Genomic DNA, 21,761 nt, shown 5'->3' on the forward strand with positions numbered 1-21,761 from the left:
TCATTATTATTCATAGTGGAGTTTTTTATACTATGAAAAGAGCCGGCTTCTTAATTATTCATGACTGCGCGTACTTTACAAAGGCAAGGCAGACCTGCCAGTGCCAAGCTCAGCTGTGAGATTCTACCTTGATGACTGGGTGAAACCGCGTCCACTTGGACTATTTTTAGCTGCCGCATATGATTATGTGTATAATAAATTATCGAAATTGTTTTTGATGCTAATGGTCTAATCCGATTTAATAATATATGCTAAGCTAAGCTAAAAGTGCTTAATATTATGCAGTGCTGTTTCCTAGTTGCCTAACTGGGGACTGTTTTCAGATGCTGCGCATGATTATATAGTATGTACTATAACTTAGCAAAATTGTTTTCGATGCTAATGGTCTAATCCAATTAAATGATCTATGCTAAGCTAAAAATGCACTATATTACGTGGCATTGTTACTTAGTTGGGACTATTTTCAGCTGCTGCTTATGATTATATGTATTTTAATTAACATAATTATTTTTGATGCTAATGGTCTGATCTGATTCAATGATCTATGCTAAGCAAGGCTAAAAGTGCTTGATATTATGCAGCGCTGTTACCTGTGTAGCTAGCTGGAGACTATTGTCAGGTACTGCATATAATTGTGTGTAATATAAATTATTTAAATTGTTTTGGATGCTAATGGTCTAATCGGATTTAGTGATCTATGCTAAGCTAAGCTTAGCTAAAAGTGCTTAATACTATGCAGCGTTGTTACCTAGTTGCCTATCTAGGGAATTTTTCAGGTGCTGTCCATGATTATACAGTACATATTAAAAATTATCGAAAATGTTTTTGATGCTAATGGTCTAATCCAATTGAATGATCTACGCTAAGCTAAAAGTGCTTTATATTACGCAGCATTGTTACCTAGTTATATTATATGATTATATGTATTTTAATTATAAAATAGTTTTTGATGCTAATGGTCTAATCTGATTCAATGATCTATGCTAAGCTAAGCTAAAAGTGCTTGATTTTACGCAGCGTTGTTACCTAATTGCCTAGCTGGGGACTATTTTCAGGTGCTGCCTTTGATTATTTGTATTATAAATTATCATAACTGTTTTTGATGCTAATGGTCTAATTCAGTTCAATGATCTATGCTAAGCTAATCTAAAAGTGCTTGATATTACGCAGCGCTGTTGCCTAGCTGGGGACTATTTTCAGCTGCTGCATATGATTCTATGTATTGTAATTATCAAAATTGTTTTTGATGCTAATGGTCTAATCGGATTCAATGATCTATGCTAAGCTAAGCTAACATTTATCCTATCAAACCTGGAGATCAGCTAAATGGATGCAAAAATGGTAAAACTCAACAGTTTAACTGTAGGGGAACTGCAAAATAAGCCTTTTTCTTAAAGAGGTGGTGTGTTTCTTCAAGCTATTTGAAACATAAACACTGTTTTGAAGTATATCCAGTCTTGTTTAATTCCATAAAGGGCCCCAGTGTCTCTTATGTCGCCGGTCAGGTCATGCCTATACAGTATATGGATGTAATTTTGTTCTCAGTTCGCTTTCTTATGTCTCCAGTACTAGTGTTGTTATTATTAGTAAACGATAATGCGTTCGGATCCATGTTTCTGAGCTGAGCACTGTGACAAGAACCACCATAAAATGGCTGATGGTAAAGCGAGGGGGTGGGGGGCAGCGTTCAGTTATTTCATAATGTATCATAGAGCCCCATGGTTCGCTGGTGCGTGCTGGTTCTATTGAATAGGTCATTTACTCAGAGCTCTGCATGAACTCCCATGGAATAGCTCCAGGATAAATAATAGCCATTAGTTGAGTAAGGACTGAAAAGCCTCTGAGATTCAAAGTGATTTGTCCGAAAGATGACAGATAACATTATTTAACACGCTTTGCAGTGTTTTATATATCTAAATCCTTGCTTCTCTTTCATAAGTGTTGTGTTAGATAATAAAGTATATTTATAGAATGTATCCCCAAAGGAACAGAGTTTTTTATGGGGAAGAATGGCCTTGCTATATTTCATTTGCTTCATTTTTCCTTAATGTTTGGAACAATGCAAGAACAAGAACTCTTTTGTTAGTATCTTATTTTCTTCCTCATGCATCAACATATTAGTAGTACTGACAATTTAATGTGTGTGTGTGTGTGTGTGTGTATATACAGTTACAAAGTCAGAATTATTAGCCACCTTCAATTTTTTTTCTTCTTCTTTTTCTTCTTCTTTTTAAAATATTTTTCCAAATTATGTTAACAGAGCAAGGGAATTTTCACAGTATGTCTGATAATATTCTTTCTTCTGGAGAAAGTCTTATTTGTTTTATTTCGGCTGGAATAAAACCAGTTTTAATTTTTTAAACATCATTTTAGGGACAAAGTTATTAGCCCTTTTAAGCTATTTTTTTTCTCGATAATCTACAGAACAAACCATTGTTATACAATAACTTGCCTAATTAACCTAACTCGCCTAGTTACCCTAATTAACCTAGTAAAGTCTTTAAATGTCACTTTAAGCTGTATAGAAGTGTCTTGAAAAATATCTGGTAAACTATTATTTGCTGTCATCATGGCAAAGATAAAATAAATCCATTATTAGAAATTAGTTATTAAAACTATTATGTTTAGAAATGTGTTGAAGAAATCTGCTCTCCATTAAATAGAAATTGGGGAAAAAATAAACAAGCGGTCTAATAATTCAGGGGGGCTAATAATTCTGACTTCAAATATTTTATTGTGGAATATAAAGAAAGGTGCTTAAATCTTGGGCTTGACCATCTATATAATTATAGATATGCGAGATATTCTTCAAGCTTGGATGACTGTTGGAATACAGCTACTGAAAAGTACCAGCTTTTAAAGTTATATGAAAACGAGGGTTGCACAATAATAGAACAATATGCGACATTAAGTATTATTGTTGTTTTTTTGTTTGTTTGTTTTTTTTTTGTTTTTTTTATTTCCCAAATAATGTTTAGGAGCAAATAAATTTTCACAGTATGTCTGAAAGTATTTTTATCTTCTGGAAAAAGTCTTATTTGTTTTATTTTGGCTATAATAAAAGCAGTTTTTATTAATATTTTTTTCAATTTAATTTATTATTACTGTTTTTTTTTTTACCATTTTAAGGTCATTATTTTTAGAGCCTTTAAGCTATATTTTTTTCTAGATAGTCTACAGCAGTGGTTCTCAAACTTTTTTCATCAAGTGCCACCTCAGAAAAAAAAATGGTCTCTCCAAGTACCACCCTAATGAGCAGTATTGAAATACAGTAGCTTAATAAGCCCAGTAAAGCAGCTCTGCACAGTTCTAAAACGTGGTAGATTAATTTCTATTTTTAAGAATGTTTGTTATTGTCCACCATTTTAAACATTATAAATAGTCTAAACGTTAACACTGTACTGTGCTTATAAAAACAAGCAAACCAAAAACTAAAAATGTCAAAATTGAAATTAAAATGGGCTTTTAAAAGTTAAAAATGGTAGGTTAACGATCTTAAAAAGTATAAAGAAAAATGCGGTACTTAAATGTAAAGTATTAACATACAGTAGCCAATTCATCAACATCTCGAAATGTTGCCTGGACCTCAGAAATATAGGCTATATGTCATAAAATAGATAATATTATATGCCATATTCATATATAAATCATTTTTGATCAATTTAGAAATATATGTAGCATGTACTTATAACACATTTGATATCTACGCGTTCAACTAAAAGGAAGCCCGCATACCACTAGTTGTACAGGTACCACAGTTTGAGAACCACTGGTGTACAGAACAAACCACTGTTATACAATAACTCGCCTAATTACCCTAACCTGCCTAGTTAACCTAATTAACCCAGTTAAGCCTTTAAATGTCACTTTAAGCTGTATAGAAGTGTCTTGAAAAATATCTAGTCAAATATTATTTACTGTCATCATGGCAAAGATAAAATAAATCAGTTATTAGAGATGAGTTATTAAAACTATCATGTTTAGAAATGTGTTGAAAAAAATCTGCTCTCCGTTAAACAGAAATTAGGAAAAAAATAAACAGGGCGGCTAATAATTCAGGGGGGCTAATACTTCTGACTTTTAACTGTATATGGATGGATGATGGATGGATGGATTTTGTTTTGAAACTGAAATGTAGTTATTGCAGAAAAAAAGTTTAATTTGTAAAAAAAAAAAAGAAAAGAAAAAAAAGTGCAGCTTGTGAGAAAAATGAAAGGGCACTTGTTCACCTTAATTTTGTCTCAAATCATTTTGTAAAAAAATTGTGACAAAATCATGTATCGTGAGATTGGTATCATAAATTGTACTGCATTGTGAGTCAGAGGAATCGTTATGTCCCTATTAGTTCCACATACTTTGGGCTCTTTCTTGTACTTCCAGAGACTTCTACAAACTCTCCACATATAGGGTATATGCCGAGCTAGTGTTTTTCCGATACTGATAAACTTCCGGTGACCTGCTATTGTGAACTTTTTTTCCATTGTATACGGTTCCTTTTACAGCATCGATGTTGTAATGTCATTAAAATACATCTAGTTAAATAAACTTTGGGATTCATTTAGTTGCTCAAGCGTAAAATGAGACAAAAAGTCGTTTACTCGTACGCGCCTGTCAGAATCGGCAGGCTAGCGAAGAAGCTACATTGAAATTACTGGGGTAAAATAAATGCTCATGTTACAAAGACATGGCAGGGAAAATGTAATTTAATGCAGTGCTTCTTGTACAATCTGAGACCCACATTATATCGGATATCACTCAGGCAGTGAAGATCGCTGATTTTTACAGAAACGTGCCAGTTTTTGCATTGACATACAGTTCGCCGGAAGCGCTTAACCCAGGTTACTTTCAAATTAAAAGTCCTATTAGCATGCTTTGGCATATACCCTATTCCAAATGCAATGCTGTACCACTCGGGCTGCCGAGTAGTTTATAAGTTCCTATTGACAGCACACCCTATAACACAACATATGCTGTCATTTAGCTTTCTATTTGCTTGGATTATTTATTTTATTGATGTCATACTTGCTATCTTCAATCTAGCAAAATCATACAGATATCTCCCTTTGATAAAGGTGTGGTTTTTCTATTTCTTTGACCACCTGTTATTTTAAGGCCAAAGGTGTTGCTGATACAATCTGCCAAACTATCCATGACAGGAGACGCTTGTTGTGTTTTTGTTGGGTGATCTATAGGGCAAGCTCATGGTCAACAGTTCGGGTAGATAGACGAAAAGATATGTTTGTCATCCAAGGAAGGAAAGAGACTCCATTGGATAGAGAGGGAAAGAGAGATATATAATATTCTCTGTGAGGACAGTAACGATGAAACATGCCCGGCTCTTAATAGAGACAACAACATTTTTATGGCGAGCACAAAGCTTGATTCTGGATGACTAAGCCAAATAGAGACGTAACATTATAAATGGAGCTGATGGGAAGCTGAGATGTTGGGAGTCAGGTTCGCTTGTAGAACCCAGTAATAAAAATCTACAAATAAAACACTAATAAAAACACTACAAACAATGATTTTCTCATTTTTTTCTTTGGTCTTGTTCCTAGTCCATATATTAAAAAAAAAAAAAAAAAAATATATATATATATATATATATATATATATATATATATATATATATATATATATATATATATATATATATATATATATATATATATACAGTTGAATTATCAGCCCCCTTTGAATTCTTTTCTTCTTTTTTAAATATTTTCCAAATGCTGTTTAACAGAGCAAGGGAATCTTCACAGTATGTCTGATAATACTCTTTCTTCTGGAGAAAGTCATATTTGTTTTATTTCGGCTAGAATGAAATCAGTTTTTAATTTTTTTAAACACCATTTTAGGGACAAAATTTAAGCCTTTAAATGTCACTTTAAGCTGTATAGAAGTGTCTTGAAAAATATTTAGTAAAATATTATTTACTGTCATCATAGAAAAGATAAAATAAATCAGTTTTAGAAATGAGTTATTAAAACTATGATTTTTATCATAAAATAAACAAGCGGTCTAATAATTCAGGGGGGCTAATAATTCTGACTTCAACTGTATACTATATATGTACACAACGATTATTTATTATAGCTATTAATTAGTTGACTTTACTTAAAAGTGAGTAAGCCTGTTTTTAAAAAACGATTACTTGATGTTACTTAGAATAGTGAGCAAACCCATTGGGCTCTATGTTAATGATGTAGGCGCAAAGTCTAAAGCGCTTGGCGCAAGAGCATTAAGTGCTTGTCCCAATCCACTTTTAAATAAGGTACTAAAAATATTCCCTTTCCCAGAGATGGGCTGTGGCTGTAAGGGCATCCGCTGTGTAAAAAACTTGCCGGATAAGTTGGCGGTTCATTCTGCTGTGGGGACCCCGGATTAATAAAGGGACTAAGCCGACAAGAAAATGAATGAATGAATGAAAATATTCCTTAGAGATTTTGCTCCATATTGACATGATAGCATCACGGAGTTGCTGCCGATTTGTTAGCTGCACATCCATGATGCAAATCTCTCATTCCACCACATCCCAAGGGTGCTCTATTGGAGTGCAATCTGGTGCCTGTGGAGGCCATTTGAGTACAGTAAACACATTGTCATGTTTTCTTGCTGGAAGTAGCCATCAGAAGATCGGTACACTGTGGTCATAAAGGGATGGACAAACATGGTCAGCAACAACACTCAGGTAGGCTGTGGTGTTTACACAATGCTCAATTGGTACTAATGGGCCCAAAGTGTGCCAAGAAAATATCCCCCACACCATTACACCACCACCACCAGGCTGAACTGTTGACACAAGGCAGGATGGATCCATGCTTTCATGCTGTTGATGCCAAATTCTAACCCTTCCATCTGAATGTTGCAGCAGAAATCAAGACTCATCAGAGCAGGCAACGTTTTACCAATCTTCTATTGTCCACTTATGCAAATTGTAGCCTCAGTTTCCTGTTCTTAGTTGATAGAAGTGGCATCTGGTGTGGTCTTCAGCTGCTGTAGCACATCTGCCTCAAGGTTGGACGTGTTGTGCGTTCAGAGATGCTCTTCTGCAGACCTCGGTTGTATCGAGTGCTTACTTGAGTTACTGTTGCCTTTCTATCAGCTGGAGCCAGTCTGGCTATTCTCATCTGACCTCTTGCCTCAACAAGGCATTTGCGTCCACAGAACTGCCGCTCACTGGATTTTATGTTTTTTTTTTGGACCATTCTCTGTAAACATTATAAATGGTTGTGCGTGAAAATCCCAGTAGATCAGCAGTTTCTGAAATACTCAGACCAGCTCGGCTGGCTCGTCGTGCTACGTTCAAAGTCACTTAAATCTCCTTTCTTCCCCATTCTGATGCTCGGTTTGAACGGCAGCAGATCATCTTGACCATGTCTACATGCTTAAAGTTGCTGCCATGTGATTGGCTGATTCGAAATCTGCGTTAACGAGCAGTTGGACAGGTGTACCTTATAAAGTGGCCGGCGAGGATATGCATGTTTAAACATTTAATTGGGTTTGGGTGCCATGAGGGAAAAAAGCATTACAGAGGGGTGCCATGCTTTCAAAAAATTTTGGGAACCACTGGTCTAGACTAATTTGACAGATTCTGAGCAGGGATGTAAATGTAGTGAGGAAACAAAAAGAAAGCAAAGACACACGCAAGAATCCTTAGGGCAAAAGAATGCTTTTAAGGGCAAAACTCCCATCCAAATTAACCTCAGTCAATTACACCTCTAAACCAAATGCTTTGGGTTATTTCAGCTCTTAGTGGTGGAGGATTGTGATGTAGAGTGACTACAATGGATATGGACAGTGCGTCCCTCAGCCTATTCATCTCCACTAGCTAAAGCAAGTCATTTGTCAGAACCTCTCGCTCCTTTTTCTTCTTTACACTGTATTAAGTTGTCTTTCACGTCTCTTTTCACAGGATTCACACTCTCACCTCAGAACCCGTGACCGAACTGAGAAACATACTGTAGGTTAGTCACCTCTCCACATGAGCGGTGTTTGCATGCTGAAACAACTCTCTGGTGTAACTAACACCTCGCTCAGAGAAAGCCATTTTTATACTATAGCTGTCACTTTTTCAGCAAAAGATTTACATATCCAAATTAACCCATTGAAGTCTGCTGGCAACTCAATTTTGGGGGGGAAAGGCATCTATGAGAGTTTTGAATAGTGCCCCATGTTGTTAGTGAACGTTCAAATATTATTCCAGAAATGTTTCACCCACTTTACCCTCTGCAAAATGAATACGGCAGCTGGCAGGAGCTTTAATTGTCTCATGCTGATGTGTTGTCTCGGGCTGATGTGTTTCTCTCATAGAGAGAAAAAAACTTTAGCTGTAGGTTATAGATTCACTTATAATTGCTTAATGCACTCATTATGATGGCCCCATTGAATCACAAGTGGGAGACCACGAAGACAGATGTTTCGTTCAATCATACAGAGTTAAATAGCTGAAAAAACAATGACAAATTAAACATTAAAGCAACAATCCACTTTTTTGTGTGGAAATGGGCTCATTTTACAATTCCCCCAGCGTTAAATAGTCAAGTTAAACATTTTTAAATGCATTCAGTTGATTTTTGAGTCTGGCGGGAGCACTTTTAGCTTAGCTTAGCATAATTCATTGAATCGGATTAGACCATTAGCATTAAAAACAATTCATGCGCGCACCTTTGGTATGGCAGCAACAATCCTTGAATATAATGTCAAACTGACAATATTTATTCATTCATTTTCTTGTCGGCTTAGTCCCTTTGTTAATTCGGGGTCGCCACAGCGGAATGAACCGCCAACTTATCCAGCAAGTTTTTATGCGGCGGATGCCCTTCCAGCCGCAACACATGTCTAGGAAACATCCACACACACATTCAAACACACTCATACACTATGGACAATTTTAGCCTACCCAATTCACCTGTACCGGATGTCTTTGGACTGTGGGGGAAACCGGAGCACCCAGAGGAAACCCAGGCAAAGCAGGGAGAACATGGAAACTCCACACAGAAATGCCAACAGAGCCGAGGTTCAAACCAGTGATCCAGCGACCTTCTTGCTGTGAGGCGACAGCACTACCTACTGCACCACTAACTCACCCCACTGACAATATAATTTCTAGCCAAATCAATCAAGAGAGTATAAACGTTTCATCTTCCAACTCGTTAAATTTGCTTAGGATTAATCATTGAATTGGATTAGATCGTTAGCATCATATTTTGATAATTTAAAATATTTATAATCATACAAATCACCTGAAAAAATAGTCCCCAGCTAGGTATCTAGGTAACAGTGATACGTAATTTTGTTGTGCTCACTGCAGCCATGGCACGACAGCAAAATTCCTTGATTGTTACGCCAGAGTGACAATAAAGTTCCTAGCCATATCAAAAAAAAATAAATTTCATTTTCTGTCACTTTTAGCTTAGCTTAGCATAAACCATTGAATTGTATTAGACCATTAGCATCAAAAGCATTTTTTTTGATAAATTATCTTATTTATATATTCATACAAAACATTTGAAAATAGTCCCCTGCTAGTTACCTAGGTAACAGTGCTGCGCATTATCATTGTTACTGCAGCAGCCATGATACGGCAGCAAAAAAAAAGTTCCTTGATTATAATGCCAGAATGATAATATAGTTCCTAGCCATGTCAACCATGAAAATATCAGCTTTTAATTTTCTGTCGCTTTTAGCTTAGCTAAAAAAATCCTTTTACAGTTTTTAGTAATATCAATCAATAAAATACTAACATTTCATGTTCTGTCACTTTTAGCTTAGCTTAGCATGAATAATTGAATCGGATTAGACAATTAGCATCAAAAACTATTTTAATAATTTAAATTATATACTCATATGCAGCACCTGAAAATAGTCCTCATCTAGGTAACTATGTAACAGCGTGGCGTAATATTATTGTGCTTATTGCAGCCATGGTACAACAGCAAAATTCCTTGATTGTTACGCCAGAATGACAATATAGTTCCTAGTATTTTTAATCAATAAAATACCAACATTTCATTTTACGTCACTTTAAGCTTAGCTTTGCTTAAATCATTGAATCGGATTAGACCATTAGCATCAAAAACTATTTTGATATAATCATGCGCGCACCGACGAATAGTCCCCAACAACACTGAATAATATTAATGTGCTTACTGGAGTTGTGGTATGGCAGCAAAATTCCTTGATTTTTATGCCAGAGTGACAATATAGTTCCTAGCCATATCAATCAAATTTTAATTTTCCATTGGTGTTAGCGTAGCCTAGTATAAGTCGTTGAATCGAATTAGATCGTTAGCATCAAAAACTATTTTGCTAATTTAAATATATATATAATCATACGCAGCTTAGCTTGTTCAGCTGTGTTTGATTAGGGTTGGAGCTAAAATCTGCAGGACACCGGACCTCCAGGAACGAGTTTGGTGATCCCTGGCCTAAATTGTCGGATTTGACCATTAGCATCAACATTTTTTTAAAACATTTATAATATATATATATAATCATGTGCAGCACCTGAAAATAGTCTCCAGCTAGGTAACTAGGTAAGAGCGATACATAATATTGTTCATTCCGCAGCCATGGTACTGCAGCAAATAAGTTCTTTGATTATTACGCCAGAGTGATAATATAGTTCCTAGCCATGTCAAACAAGAAATGATCAACTTTTAATTTTTCGTCACTTTAGCTTAGCTTAGCATAAATCATTGAATCAGATTAGACCATTAGCATCAAAAACAGTTTCAACAATTTGTAATATGTACAAGCATACACAGCACCTGAAAATAGTTACCTAGGGAACAGTGCTGCGCAATATCATTGTTACTGCTGCAGCCATGATACGGCAGCAAAAAAAAAGTTCCTTGATTATTACGCCAGAATGACAATATAGTTCCTAGCCATGTCAACCATGAAAATATCAGCTTTTAATTTTTTGTCGCTTTTAGCTTAGCATTAATCAATGAATGGGATTAGACCATACGCACCATGAGACCGAATTTTTTGAGCGAGATGCTAATGGTCTAATCCGATTCAATCATTTATGCTAAGCTAAGCTAAAAGTGCTTCTGTTAGACCCTGAGATTGTTTGAACGGATTCAAAAATGGAAAAATTCAATTGTTAAAATGCTGGTTCGAACCTCGGCTCAGTTGGCATATCTGTGAGGAGTTTGCATGTTCTCCCTGCCTTCGCATGGGTTTTCTCCGGGTGCTCCGGTTTCCCCCACAGTCCAAAGACATGCGGTACAGGTGTATTGGGTAGACTAAATTGTCCGTAGTGTATGAGTGTGTGTGTGAATGTGTGTGTGGATGTTTTCCAGAGATGGGTTGCGGCTAGAAGGGCATCCGCTGCGTAAAAACTTGCTGGATAAGTTGGCGGTTCATTCCGCTGTGGCGACCCCGGATTAATAAAGGGATTAAGCCGACAAGAAAATGAATGAATGAATGATTTTAAGTTACACTATTTAGTACTAAAGTTTACCCAAAGATATCCCAATCACTTTGTTCCATCAAATCTGAGTGGTCTCATGTTTCTATAACTGTGCTCTGATTTTACGTGGAAAACTGAGCCAACAGAGGAAGGAAAGGAAGAGGATCTCAATATGTTTGCTTTTATCCTGCGCCGCCACAGAACAAGGGCCAATGCACTTTAAGTGATTTAGGACCGTTGCCAACAGCTGCCAAGAAGAGTGCATTAAGATAATGAAGCAGAATGGAGATCTACATAAAAACCAACAGGAAAAAAAAAAAAACGAATATCATCTCATCGAGCTATAAATGACTGCTTAGCAAATTCATCTGGATTCCTTTTGTTTATGAAGAAACACAGTGATGTATATTCATGCTGGCACCATCTTTTATAAGAACTTTCAGCCTCAGTCTAACAATTCACAACTCTTCGCTTTAAACTGTGCTGGAACTTTTCAACGTACATTCGTTATTTCATATCTGCTGTGTTTATAATACAAACGCCTCCTTCTGCTTTCTATGGGTGAGATCCAACATGTATGGTTGCTGCCTTGTAAAGAAATGGAGTTTCATAAGTGACTGATTTAGAACACTTTACATGGGCGGCAACACTCGAGAGACTCAAGTTATATTCCATTGAGTTAATAAACAAACAATGCAAATAAAGGTAAAGCAGCGCATATAGGTTTAGTATAACAATTCAACAGGCTTCATGCTGAATAACACAAGATGTACACCAATTTTAGAGTCATGAAAACGATGCATTGAAATAAAAGAATTTAGTTTTCCAATTTACTTCCTTTTTTGAAATGTTTCTCATACAACTGCTGCTGTATAATGAGTTTCAGAAATGCACATTTGCACCAGGATTAAAGATTACATGTTATCCTGTAGAAACAAAGCAGTTACTCCAACTGCATTAATCTATAGAGTGAACATGCTATCTGTATGTGCATGACTTCACAGTGTAATAATTTTAATACATTTATTTAGTTATTTATTTGATTTTATTTGAGTAAATTTGTTTCATTTGTCCCAAAACATTACTGTTATTTATATGCACAAAACGTTTTACACTTAAATAGCAAAAATGTATTAATTATTAATTTAATTTAATTTTATTTTATTTTATTTTATTTTATTTTATTTTATTTTATTTTATTTTATTTTATTTTATTTTATTTTATTTTATTTTATTTTATGGGACCCAACACATAAAGGTTATGTAAATGCACAAGTGATTTAGTTTTGTATTAGAATGCAATTGAATAGCAACAATTTATTTATTATTAAAATATTTAATCTAATTTTATTATTTTATTTGCAGTTTCAAAGACCCAAAACATAACTGTTATGTAAATGCACAAACACTTAATTAATTAACTGGGCTAATGATCTAAATAACTGGACTAATTCTGGTTACTTATTTATTATTATTAATAAAAAATAATTATTATTTTATTTTTATCTTATCTTATCTTACCTTATCTTATTTTATTTATTTTATTTGAATTTATTTTATTTTATTTTATTTGCTGTTTTAAAAACGTTACACTTTTAGGGACATAAAGCGTAACTGTAATCTAATTGCACAAAAAGTTCAGTTTTGTATAAGAATGCAACTGAATACCAACAATTTATTTACTTTTAAAAATATGTTTTATTTTATTTATTTATTTTATTTTTTTATTTTTATTTTTTGCAGTTTGCAGTTTCGAAAACATTAAGGTACCCAAAACATAATTGTTATGTAAATGCACAAATGATTTAATTTTTATTAGAATTGGTATTGAATAGCAACAATTTATTTATTATTAAAATATTTATTTATTCATTCATTCATTTAAATTTTTATTTTATTTTACGTTGTTAATAAATTTTTAAATAATTTAACTTTATTTTATTTTATTTACAATTTTAAAACTTTGCACTTGCAGGGACCAAAAACATAACTGTTATGTAAAAGCACAAAAAGTTCAGTTTTGTATTAAAATGCCATTAAATACCAACTATTTATTTATTATTAAAAATAATAAAAAATAATTTAATTTAATTTAATTTAATTTAATTTAATTTAATTTACTGAGCTATTGGTCTAAACAACTCGACCTCATTTTGGTCACTTCTTTATTATTAATTAATAAATATTTAATTGTATTATATTTTGTAACAACTGCATTTTCAAGGCCCCAAAATCATAATTTTTATATCAATGCACAAAACGTAAAAACCTGGAGATAAAGCACTGCGATCTGTTTTACGTAATATATAGTCTGCTCAACCTGCTCCTTTTAGTGTGGAATGAATTAATTCTGATCACTTTAACCACTGCATCCATTTCTCCCTTTTTTTAACTGAGCTTGTTGCTATGCGATTGCATTTTATGTGAGAAACACATTGGAGTTTGGCCAAAAGAAGGTCATAATGATCTTAGAAGGCACACTGTTGCTGCCTACCTTTTAAAACAGCATTCATATCAGTGAACTATTGTCTATTTTGCCTTAAAGGTGCTGTGTGTAAGTTTTGTACTCTTCTAAAGCATAAAAATACCATGGTATGTTCGAAGATATTTAAGAAACATGCTTTGTGAACATTCTTGTTTATCTGAAAAACAATGCTGATGATATTCTGCTTTGAAAATGTGCATAACATGACAGAATGTCTGTCTTTGTTTTGGTTTTTTTAATCCGCCCAATGCCAGTTTAGCCAATTACATTGCAGCACCCCAGGTTGCCTTGATGGAAAACCGGGTATTTGATTCATTCAGTCAGGACGGCTCTTAAAGCATGTGTCCGCGACCGAAAACGTGACCTCCGGTCGACAATAGCAGACTCCAAAATGAGACGCAGATTCAGAGTTCCACATGAGGTGGTTATTAATAAGCAAAAAACATAAACATTACAAATGTAAACATTACATTGTAACCCGTGTAATAACAACGCACTACGTGACAAAATGTGATGAGATGAAACATGACAGAACTATAATACAGCCATTCAGAAGCACAGAATAGTGCATTTACTGCACTCCGACGAAATGGTAAGGTTTAAAATCTAATTAATACATATTAAACCTCTTAAACATTATTAAATGCACATGCTGAATCACTGATATGTGTTAGCCTGCACTGAATCACAGTTCTAAAGTTCAATCGCAAACAATTACTTTTATTTTCAAGATCTGAGGTGAATTATCTGCTGCTGCTTTCAGTAGTATGGCAATAAATATCTAGTAAAAAAGCCTTCAAACTCACATTATTAGCATTTAACACTGGATAAAGCACATGAGGGGTACCTGAGCTGATCATTGTCATAGTTTTTTTGTTGTTTAGCTGATAAAAATGTCAGGTGTTGGTTGGCCCAACAGAAAACAACAAAAAAAAGCTGCTTACCAAACACAGTTCTTGCAGGTACTGACTCTTTGTCAATCCAAAAGGAGACCTGTGCTAAGATCACAGTCATAATGCATGGGATGTAGGTCTGGATCAAAAAGAAGCCCATTTTCCTCTGCAGGTGGAAGTACACCGTCATGACTATATATTCACCTGCAAGAGAAAGACACAGGATATCATGCTTAATGGGATAGTTCACCCCAAACTGAACATTTTGTTCACCCCAAACTGTACATCACTGCACTTGTTAAAAACTTTGTTTCGTTTTCCTACAAGGAACGTTCTTCAAACGATCTTCTCTTATGCTCAGCAGACGATAGAATTGCATAAAGGTTTTTAAACCCTGAGTAAACATTAAGTGCATTTTAATTTTTTTGGTGGACTTTGGGGCACTTATGCTAGCAACTTAGCACTTATAATCAAACAGGCTCATTCTACAGTTTTAACAGTTGATTTTACCATTTTTGAATCCATTCAGACAATCTCAGGGTCTGACAGGAGCCCTTTAAAAATTCTAAATACTCTTCCTTACCCCTCTGAGTGACTTATTTATTTATTTGTTTATTGTGACGGTTATTTAGAACGCATCATTTTAGGTTTTTGCTAGAAGGGATACAGCTGTGGCTGAAAGTTCATTCATTTATTTCTTGTCGGCTTAGTCCCTTTATTCATTCGGGGTCGCCACACAGCGGAATGAACCGCCAACTTATCCAGCACATTTTTACGCAGCGGATGCCCTTCCAGCCGCATCCCATCTTTGAGAAAGAATTATTTATGATATTTAGTAAATTGACCATTTTATTAATATCTACCACTACCCCAACCCTAAACCCAACCATCACAGTAATGTAAAAACGGTAAATATACTGAGTATTATTCATATTATTCATTAAATTATCCATTAAATTGTATTTTATTAACGTCTACCACAACCTCAAAGTTCTTGTCGGCTTAGTCCTTTTATTAATCAGAGGTCACCGCAGCAGAATGAACCGCCAACCTATTCAGCATATGTTTTACGCAGCAGATGCCCTTCCAGCTGCAACCTAACACTGGGAAACACCAACACACTCTTGCCAACAACTCACGCCAGCATAGAGAGAATATGCCAACTCCACACAGAAACGCCAGCTGACCCAGCTGAGGCTCAAACCAGTGACCTTCTTGCTGTGAGATGATTGTGCTACCCACTGCGCCACCATGCTATCCAGCGTGCGTTTTACAATCCTTAAATTGTATTAAATGTCCAAAACTTAAAATAAATGGTATTTGTTTGAAAACAATGAAAAATTTTGATTTATTACAAGCACCACAGATCTCTTTATATGCCTCAGAGTGAGCCGTCAGATTTGAATGTTAGCAGTCGATGACGTGCGCAGAGTTCCCATGCTTTTTAAAAGTACATGAATTACAGACATATTAATTCAAGGCCAGGAAAGTACTTTAAAACAAACAGAGGTCCTTGAAAGTGCTTGAATTTCAAATTGATGGTGTTATTTCAACAATTGTACTGTGCTGCTTTCAAAAACAGAAAACTTTTTAATTTAAAAAATCTTAAATCTAAGAACTATGGCAAATTCTTTCAGAAGCCACATTTGATTATTGCCAGTATAGAATTCAACTAGTTGTGAAATATGAAGTACAGGGAGGACTTTCATAGTGCACATATGCTTAGGGTGTGAATTACAAAGGTGCTCAGTTTGAAATTATCAGTGATTTAAAAAGTCCTTGAATATGGTGTCCTTGAAAGAGTGCGAACCCAGCGTGCATACTTAACGTTCTAATCACACTGGTGTGATCGTATGTGTGAAAGGGTTAAGGCCACTTCAAAATGGCTTTCCTGATTTGTTTTCCCTCCAGTTCTGTAATCGGATCACCATATGCACTATATACATCTAATGGGTCACTATACAGTAGCCTTCTGGCTTACTTAGTTGGATAAATCGTTAAGACCACACAGACTTTGGCTGGATGATGGCACCATGATCTTCCGTGGAGCTAAATTACAGCTATATTGCATCCTTAAACACTGACACTAGTGAACAGTCTCATAAACACCCCTTTAAGTAAAGTGACAACAGAAACAGAAACAGAATCAACAGAAACAGTAGTATATCGCTGCTTGTTTTATAGATGTGGGGATCATCTTGTCACTTTACTTAAAGGGGTGTTTATGAGACTGTCATGAAATATGCTATAATCATGACATATTGAAAGATATTTTAGGCATTCTTATAACAACAGTCATTAAGTGTCATTACATTAGTAATATCATTTTAAATGCAAAGGTGACATTTACTCTTATTATTTACTAATTATTTTTGAGCTGAATCAACAAAATGCTTTGTTTTTTGGGGACAACATAAGGAAAATGTGTGGAAATTTTAGCAGTGTTTTTTTAGATGTCTTTGTCATGACAACTTGACACTATCAAGACAACATAACATTGTCATAAATCCATCATAAACATGATTATCATAAGGGTATTATAATTGTGTCAGGAATTTGTGTCATTAATGTTTTTTTTCCTCAGCTACATTGGTACAAATCAAATTTGTCATTAAAATGTCATTAAATACCATTAAATATTAATGACACTGAAATACTATTGTAATATTATTATGTATATATGGATATAAATGTTAATATTAAATATTAATGATGCTTATGAAATTATTTGACATAGTATTGACACTTTTAATGAGACAATGACAACATGAAAACAGTGATCAGGAAAATCTTTGCATTTAAAATGACAAAACAGAGTAAATTACACTTAATGGCAGTTGGCATAAGCAAGTATAAAATCTTTCATATCTATAATATGTATCATGTCAAGAATATAAATGTCTTATGAACACCCCTTCAACTAAATTGTTACCACACATTCAAGATAATTTAAAAAATTTGAAAACATTTTTTGAAAAAATTTTGTACAATTCAGCAACTTCTGTTTGAAAAGCGTTGTGAAAAAAATCTCATACCTGTGTTTGACTTCAACCTTTCACTAGACACCGTCTGTCCAATTAGATCATACTGTAGCAGACTGGAGCTCTCCTGTGGAACTTCCACCGAAAATAGTGGTCCTTTCTTCCACGTGTAAACAATCTCACTCATTGGGTAGGCATCTATATCAGACACAAATCAAAACTCAAGTCAGTCATATCAGTAAATGCTTTTAAAAGGGGTGTAAATGTGCCTCTTTATCCAACTCTGGCTTATTCTGAAAACGTACCACTATATACATTTCTGGAGAGCGCATTTTCTGCATTATTTGTTTTCGCGAATCCACCAGAGGCCATTGTGTACGTTTTTTGTGATCTCAAATTTCTCTTGTGAGTGCCATTCGCGTCTGATGTTCTAGCGTGAATCTGCTGTCGACTGACTGACTGACCTATAACCTGACCCCCGCTCCTCCTTCCCTGAACCTAACCAATAGTGTATTCAAATGCACCGATTGACCCGCCCACCCTTTTCCCCCAAACACAACCCACAGTTTTAAAAAAGCAATCCAGAAAAAGAAAAGCCCTAACAGCAGCCTGATTTTTACCACATTGTCACCCTGTTATTTACTTATTTTTTGGCTTCTGTTTTTGTCTTACCCCTTTATGGAATCATTCTTCGCTGGACTCGAACCCTGTCATCGGGGTCAACTCCGCTCTGCGTCTAATGTCCGCTGACGTACATGGCGAGCTACTGGACAAACTGGTAACAGCGGGAAACCTATCCATATGGAGGTGAGCGGTGGGCTAGTAAGCACGAAAAAGCAATGGCGTCATACCGCCATACGTATTTTTAGCTATATATTGGGACCTCCAGAACTGTATATAGGGCTACGTTTTCAGAATGAACCTATGTTGGTTTTATCCCACTTACAGCTGCCAAATTTCAAAGGGCATGAATGTCCGTCCATTGGGAAATTGATCAATCGCATGGGGCACTCAGCGTTGATGGTTAACCTGGAAATATCACAAGAATCACCTTTAATTTATGTGAAATAACAGAGCATTTTAAACTCTACAGTGGGTTTCAAAGAGCCATCTTTTTTTATTTTTTGCACTTAATATGTGTAGACTGCAAAAAATGCTATTGTCTTGAGTTTTTTTGTGTTGTTTCTTGTTCAAATGTCTAACAATTCTTACATTTAAGAGCATTTTCAAAACAAGCAAAATATATTGTCTTGTTTTTGGAAGTTCATTCATTCATTCTTAGTCCCTTTATTAATCCGGAGTCGCCACAGTGGAATAAACCGCCAACTTATCCAGCACGTTTTTACGCAGCGGATGCCCTTCCAGCCACAACCCATCTCTGGGAAACATCCACACACACACATTCACACACACACTCATACACTACGGACAAATAAGCCTACCCAATTCACCTGTACCGCATGTCTTTGGACTGTGGGGGAAACAGGAGCACCCAAGGAAACCCACGCGAATGCAGGGAGAAAATACAAACTCCACACAGAAACGACAACTGAGCCGGGGCTCGAACCAGCGACCTTCTTGCTGTGAGGCGACAGCACTACCTACTGCGCCACTGCGTCGCCATTTTCGGAAATAATAAGTCCAATCGAAGTAAGCTTTTCTTTTAACTAACTAATCTGTCAGGGTGGTAGACAAAATAATGTTATTCCAAAGTAATGAATTTGCTTGTTTTAAGGAAAAACCCACCTAATTTTGATTTCTTGATTAGATTAATTCTTCTTGATTTTACAATTTTTAGATATTTAGACTAGAAACTAGACAAAAACTCTAGATATGAAACTTTTTTTTGTTGTTGTTGCAATGTGTGTTTATTCTAGAATATACAGTATTTAATATACATTAAAATACAGTTAAAGTCAAAATTATTAGCCCTCCTGAATTATTAGCCCCTCCCCCAGTATATTTTCCCTCAATCTCAGTTTTTTCAAGACATTTTTTAATATAATAGTTTTAATAACTAATTTCTATTTAATAACTGATTTATTTTATCTCATAATAAATTAGTACATAATGTTCAACTTATTTTTAAGATACTAGTATTCAGCTTAAAGTAATATGTAAAGGCTTAACTATGTTAAGTGATTTGTTCCGTAGACAATCATAATAAAAATAAAGGGGCTAATAATATTGACCTTAAAATTGTTTAAAAAAAAATAAAAACTGCTTTTATTGTGACCGAATTAAAACAAATAAGACTTTCTCCAGTGGAAAAAAATATTATAGAAAATACTGTGGAAAAATTCCTTGGTCTGTTAAACATCATTTGGGTAATATTTGAAATTGAAATTTGTTATATTTGAAATTTGCAGGAGATCTAATTATTCTGACTTAAACTGAATATATAAAATAAATATATATTGTAGACTGGTAAATGATGTGTTTCTCCTGCAGTTATAAAGAGCAAGTGCACAGTCCATTTTTGACTTGGAGAGCAAATGTTTTGGCAGGCGGGTTACCTCATGGTGTACAGAATAGTTCCGTTCTGCATGATGCGGAACAGCTTGTTGGGAGTGGTCATGTTGTGTGAAATCGAACGTTTGCCATTTCGGAAGAAAGTGTCCGGCGTCCAGATCTTGCTGACCATTAGGTTGTTCAGACGCAGGATCTCAATGGGGCCCTCAAATTTCAGCCGGTCATCTATCCACGTTTGCCGGAAAAACACATCCATCGTGTATTCCTAAGAAACGTTTGATTGATCCTTTAAGGGTTTTATGAGATACACACATGCACTGTCATTTAGTTTTAGGAACAAAACTAAGATTACTGGAGTATATTTTACAATGCACTCCATATGAAATTAAATATTTGCACTTTAAAATGTCATGCATTCGCGATGTTACCTGCAGTTTCTTTATAATTGTGAATTTATGAGGAATTTTTTAGAGTAAATTGTTCTTGTACATTGCAAAAAAATTTATTATTTGTCTCGTTTCTAATTCAAATATTCTAAAATTCTTAAATCTAGAAGCATTTTTAAGACAAGCAACATATAATGTCTTGTTTTGAGAAATAATATGCCAAAATTAAGTGAGTTTTTCCTTAAAACAAGCAAAATAATATGCCAATGGGATAAGTAAAATAATCTAATGTCAAAAGGAAAAACAAGATTATACTACTTACCTCATTGGCAGATTATTTAGCCTTTTTTTAAAGGATAAACACTTAATTTTGACATATTATTTCTGAAAACTCAACAATATCATTTGCTTGTCTAGAAAATGTTTCCTGATTTAAGCATTTTTAGACATTTGGACTAGAAACAAGACATTTTTTTCTAAATGTGAATTTACGAGACATTTTTAAGGTGTAAATTGTTTCTTTATATCTTTCACGACTGTAGTTTTGGAAATGACACAAATCTCAATTATCACATGGCGAAATATGTAAACGGCAACCCACAATTATTCTGTATGAGCGAACACATCAGCAAAGTGTCATCGGATATGTTTTCTGATCCAGGTTGGTATGCATTCACTCAGGAGAGGTATATTTTTATCCCCCCCCCCCCCCCCCACTAATCTTGGCAGAGACTTATCTATACTGTCTTTCAAATTGTCACAGTGTATCACATGGCAAGCGAGGTGGCTTTGGACACTCTAGAAAAACAGTGTAGAGTGCAACAGAGGAAAGAAAGCTGAGCCGGGACCCTCACTGTCAGGGATTGTCAACCAGATTAAAATCCCTAAGCTGCTATAATGACATCCTGCCCAAATGTCAGAATAATGAAGCCAGGCCAACGCTACTAGAGGCTAGTGGGCATAGAAAACATGCAGTTACAATGGATTTGTGTTTATGTTTGCATGTATAGATATAATGGCTTTAAATCACATACCATTTCCACATCAGAAACTGGACCGAAGCTGGTGACAAAGATGTCTGTTTTAACCTCAGTGACAGGACCTGAAGTATATATAAAAAAG

At 35.0% G+C, this 21,761-nt stretch overlaps 1 protein-coding gene across 2 annotated transcripts in view; it reads right to left on the reverse strand.

Annotated features, from left to right (window-relative positions):
• Positions 1 to 21,761, reverse strand: part of gabra6b (gamma-aminobutyric acid type A receptor subunit alpha6b) — a 45,963-nt gene that overhangs the window by 23,339 nt on the left and 863 nt on the right. For both annotated transcript variants that reach the window (XR_015520746.1, XM_087301949.1), the window contains exons 3-7: positions 21,674 to 21,741; positions 20,298 to 20,518; positions 18,728 to 18,810; positions 17,836 to 17,979; positions 14,852 to 15,004 (exon numbers count right to left, since the gene is read on the reverse strand). Coding sequence is in view for 1 of the 2 variants with exons in the window: in XM_087301949.1 (XP_087158075.1) it covers positions 14,852 to 15,004; positions 17,836 to 17,979; positions 18,728 to 18,810; positions 20,298 to 20,518; positions 21,674 to 21,741 (669 nt within the window). In the remaining variant the exon portion in view is untranslated. The remainder of the gene's footprint in view (positions 1 to 14,851; positions 15,005 to 17,835; positions 17,980 to 18,727; positions 18,811 to 20,297; positions 20,519 to 21,673; positions 21,742 to 21,761) is intronic.

The sequence above is a fragment of the Danio rerio genome, chromosome 21 (genome assembly GCF_052040795.2).
Source record: "Danio rerio strain M-AB ecotype USA chromosome 21, GRCz13ab, whole genome shotgun sequence".
Taxonomy (NCBI): domain Eukaryota; kingdom Metazoa; phylum Chordata; class Actinopteri; order Cypriniformes; family Danionidae; genus Danio; species Danio rerio.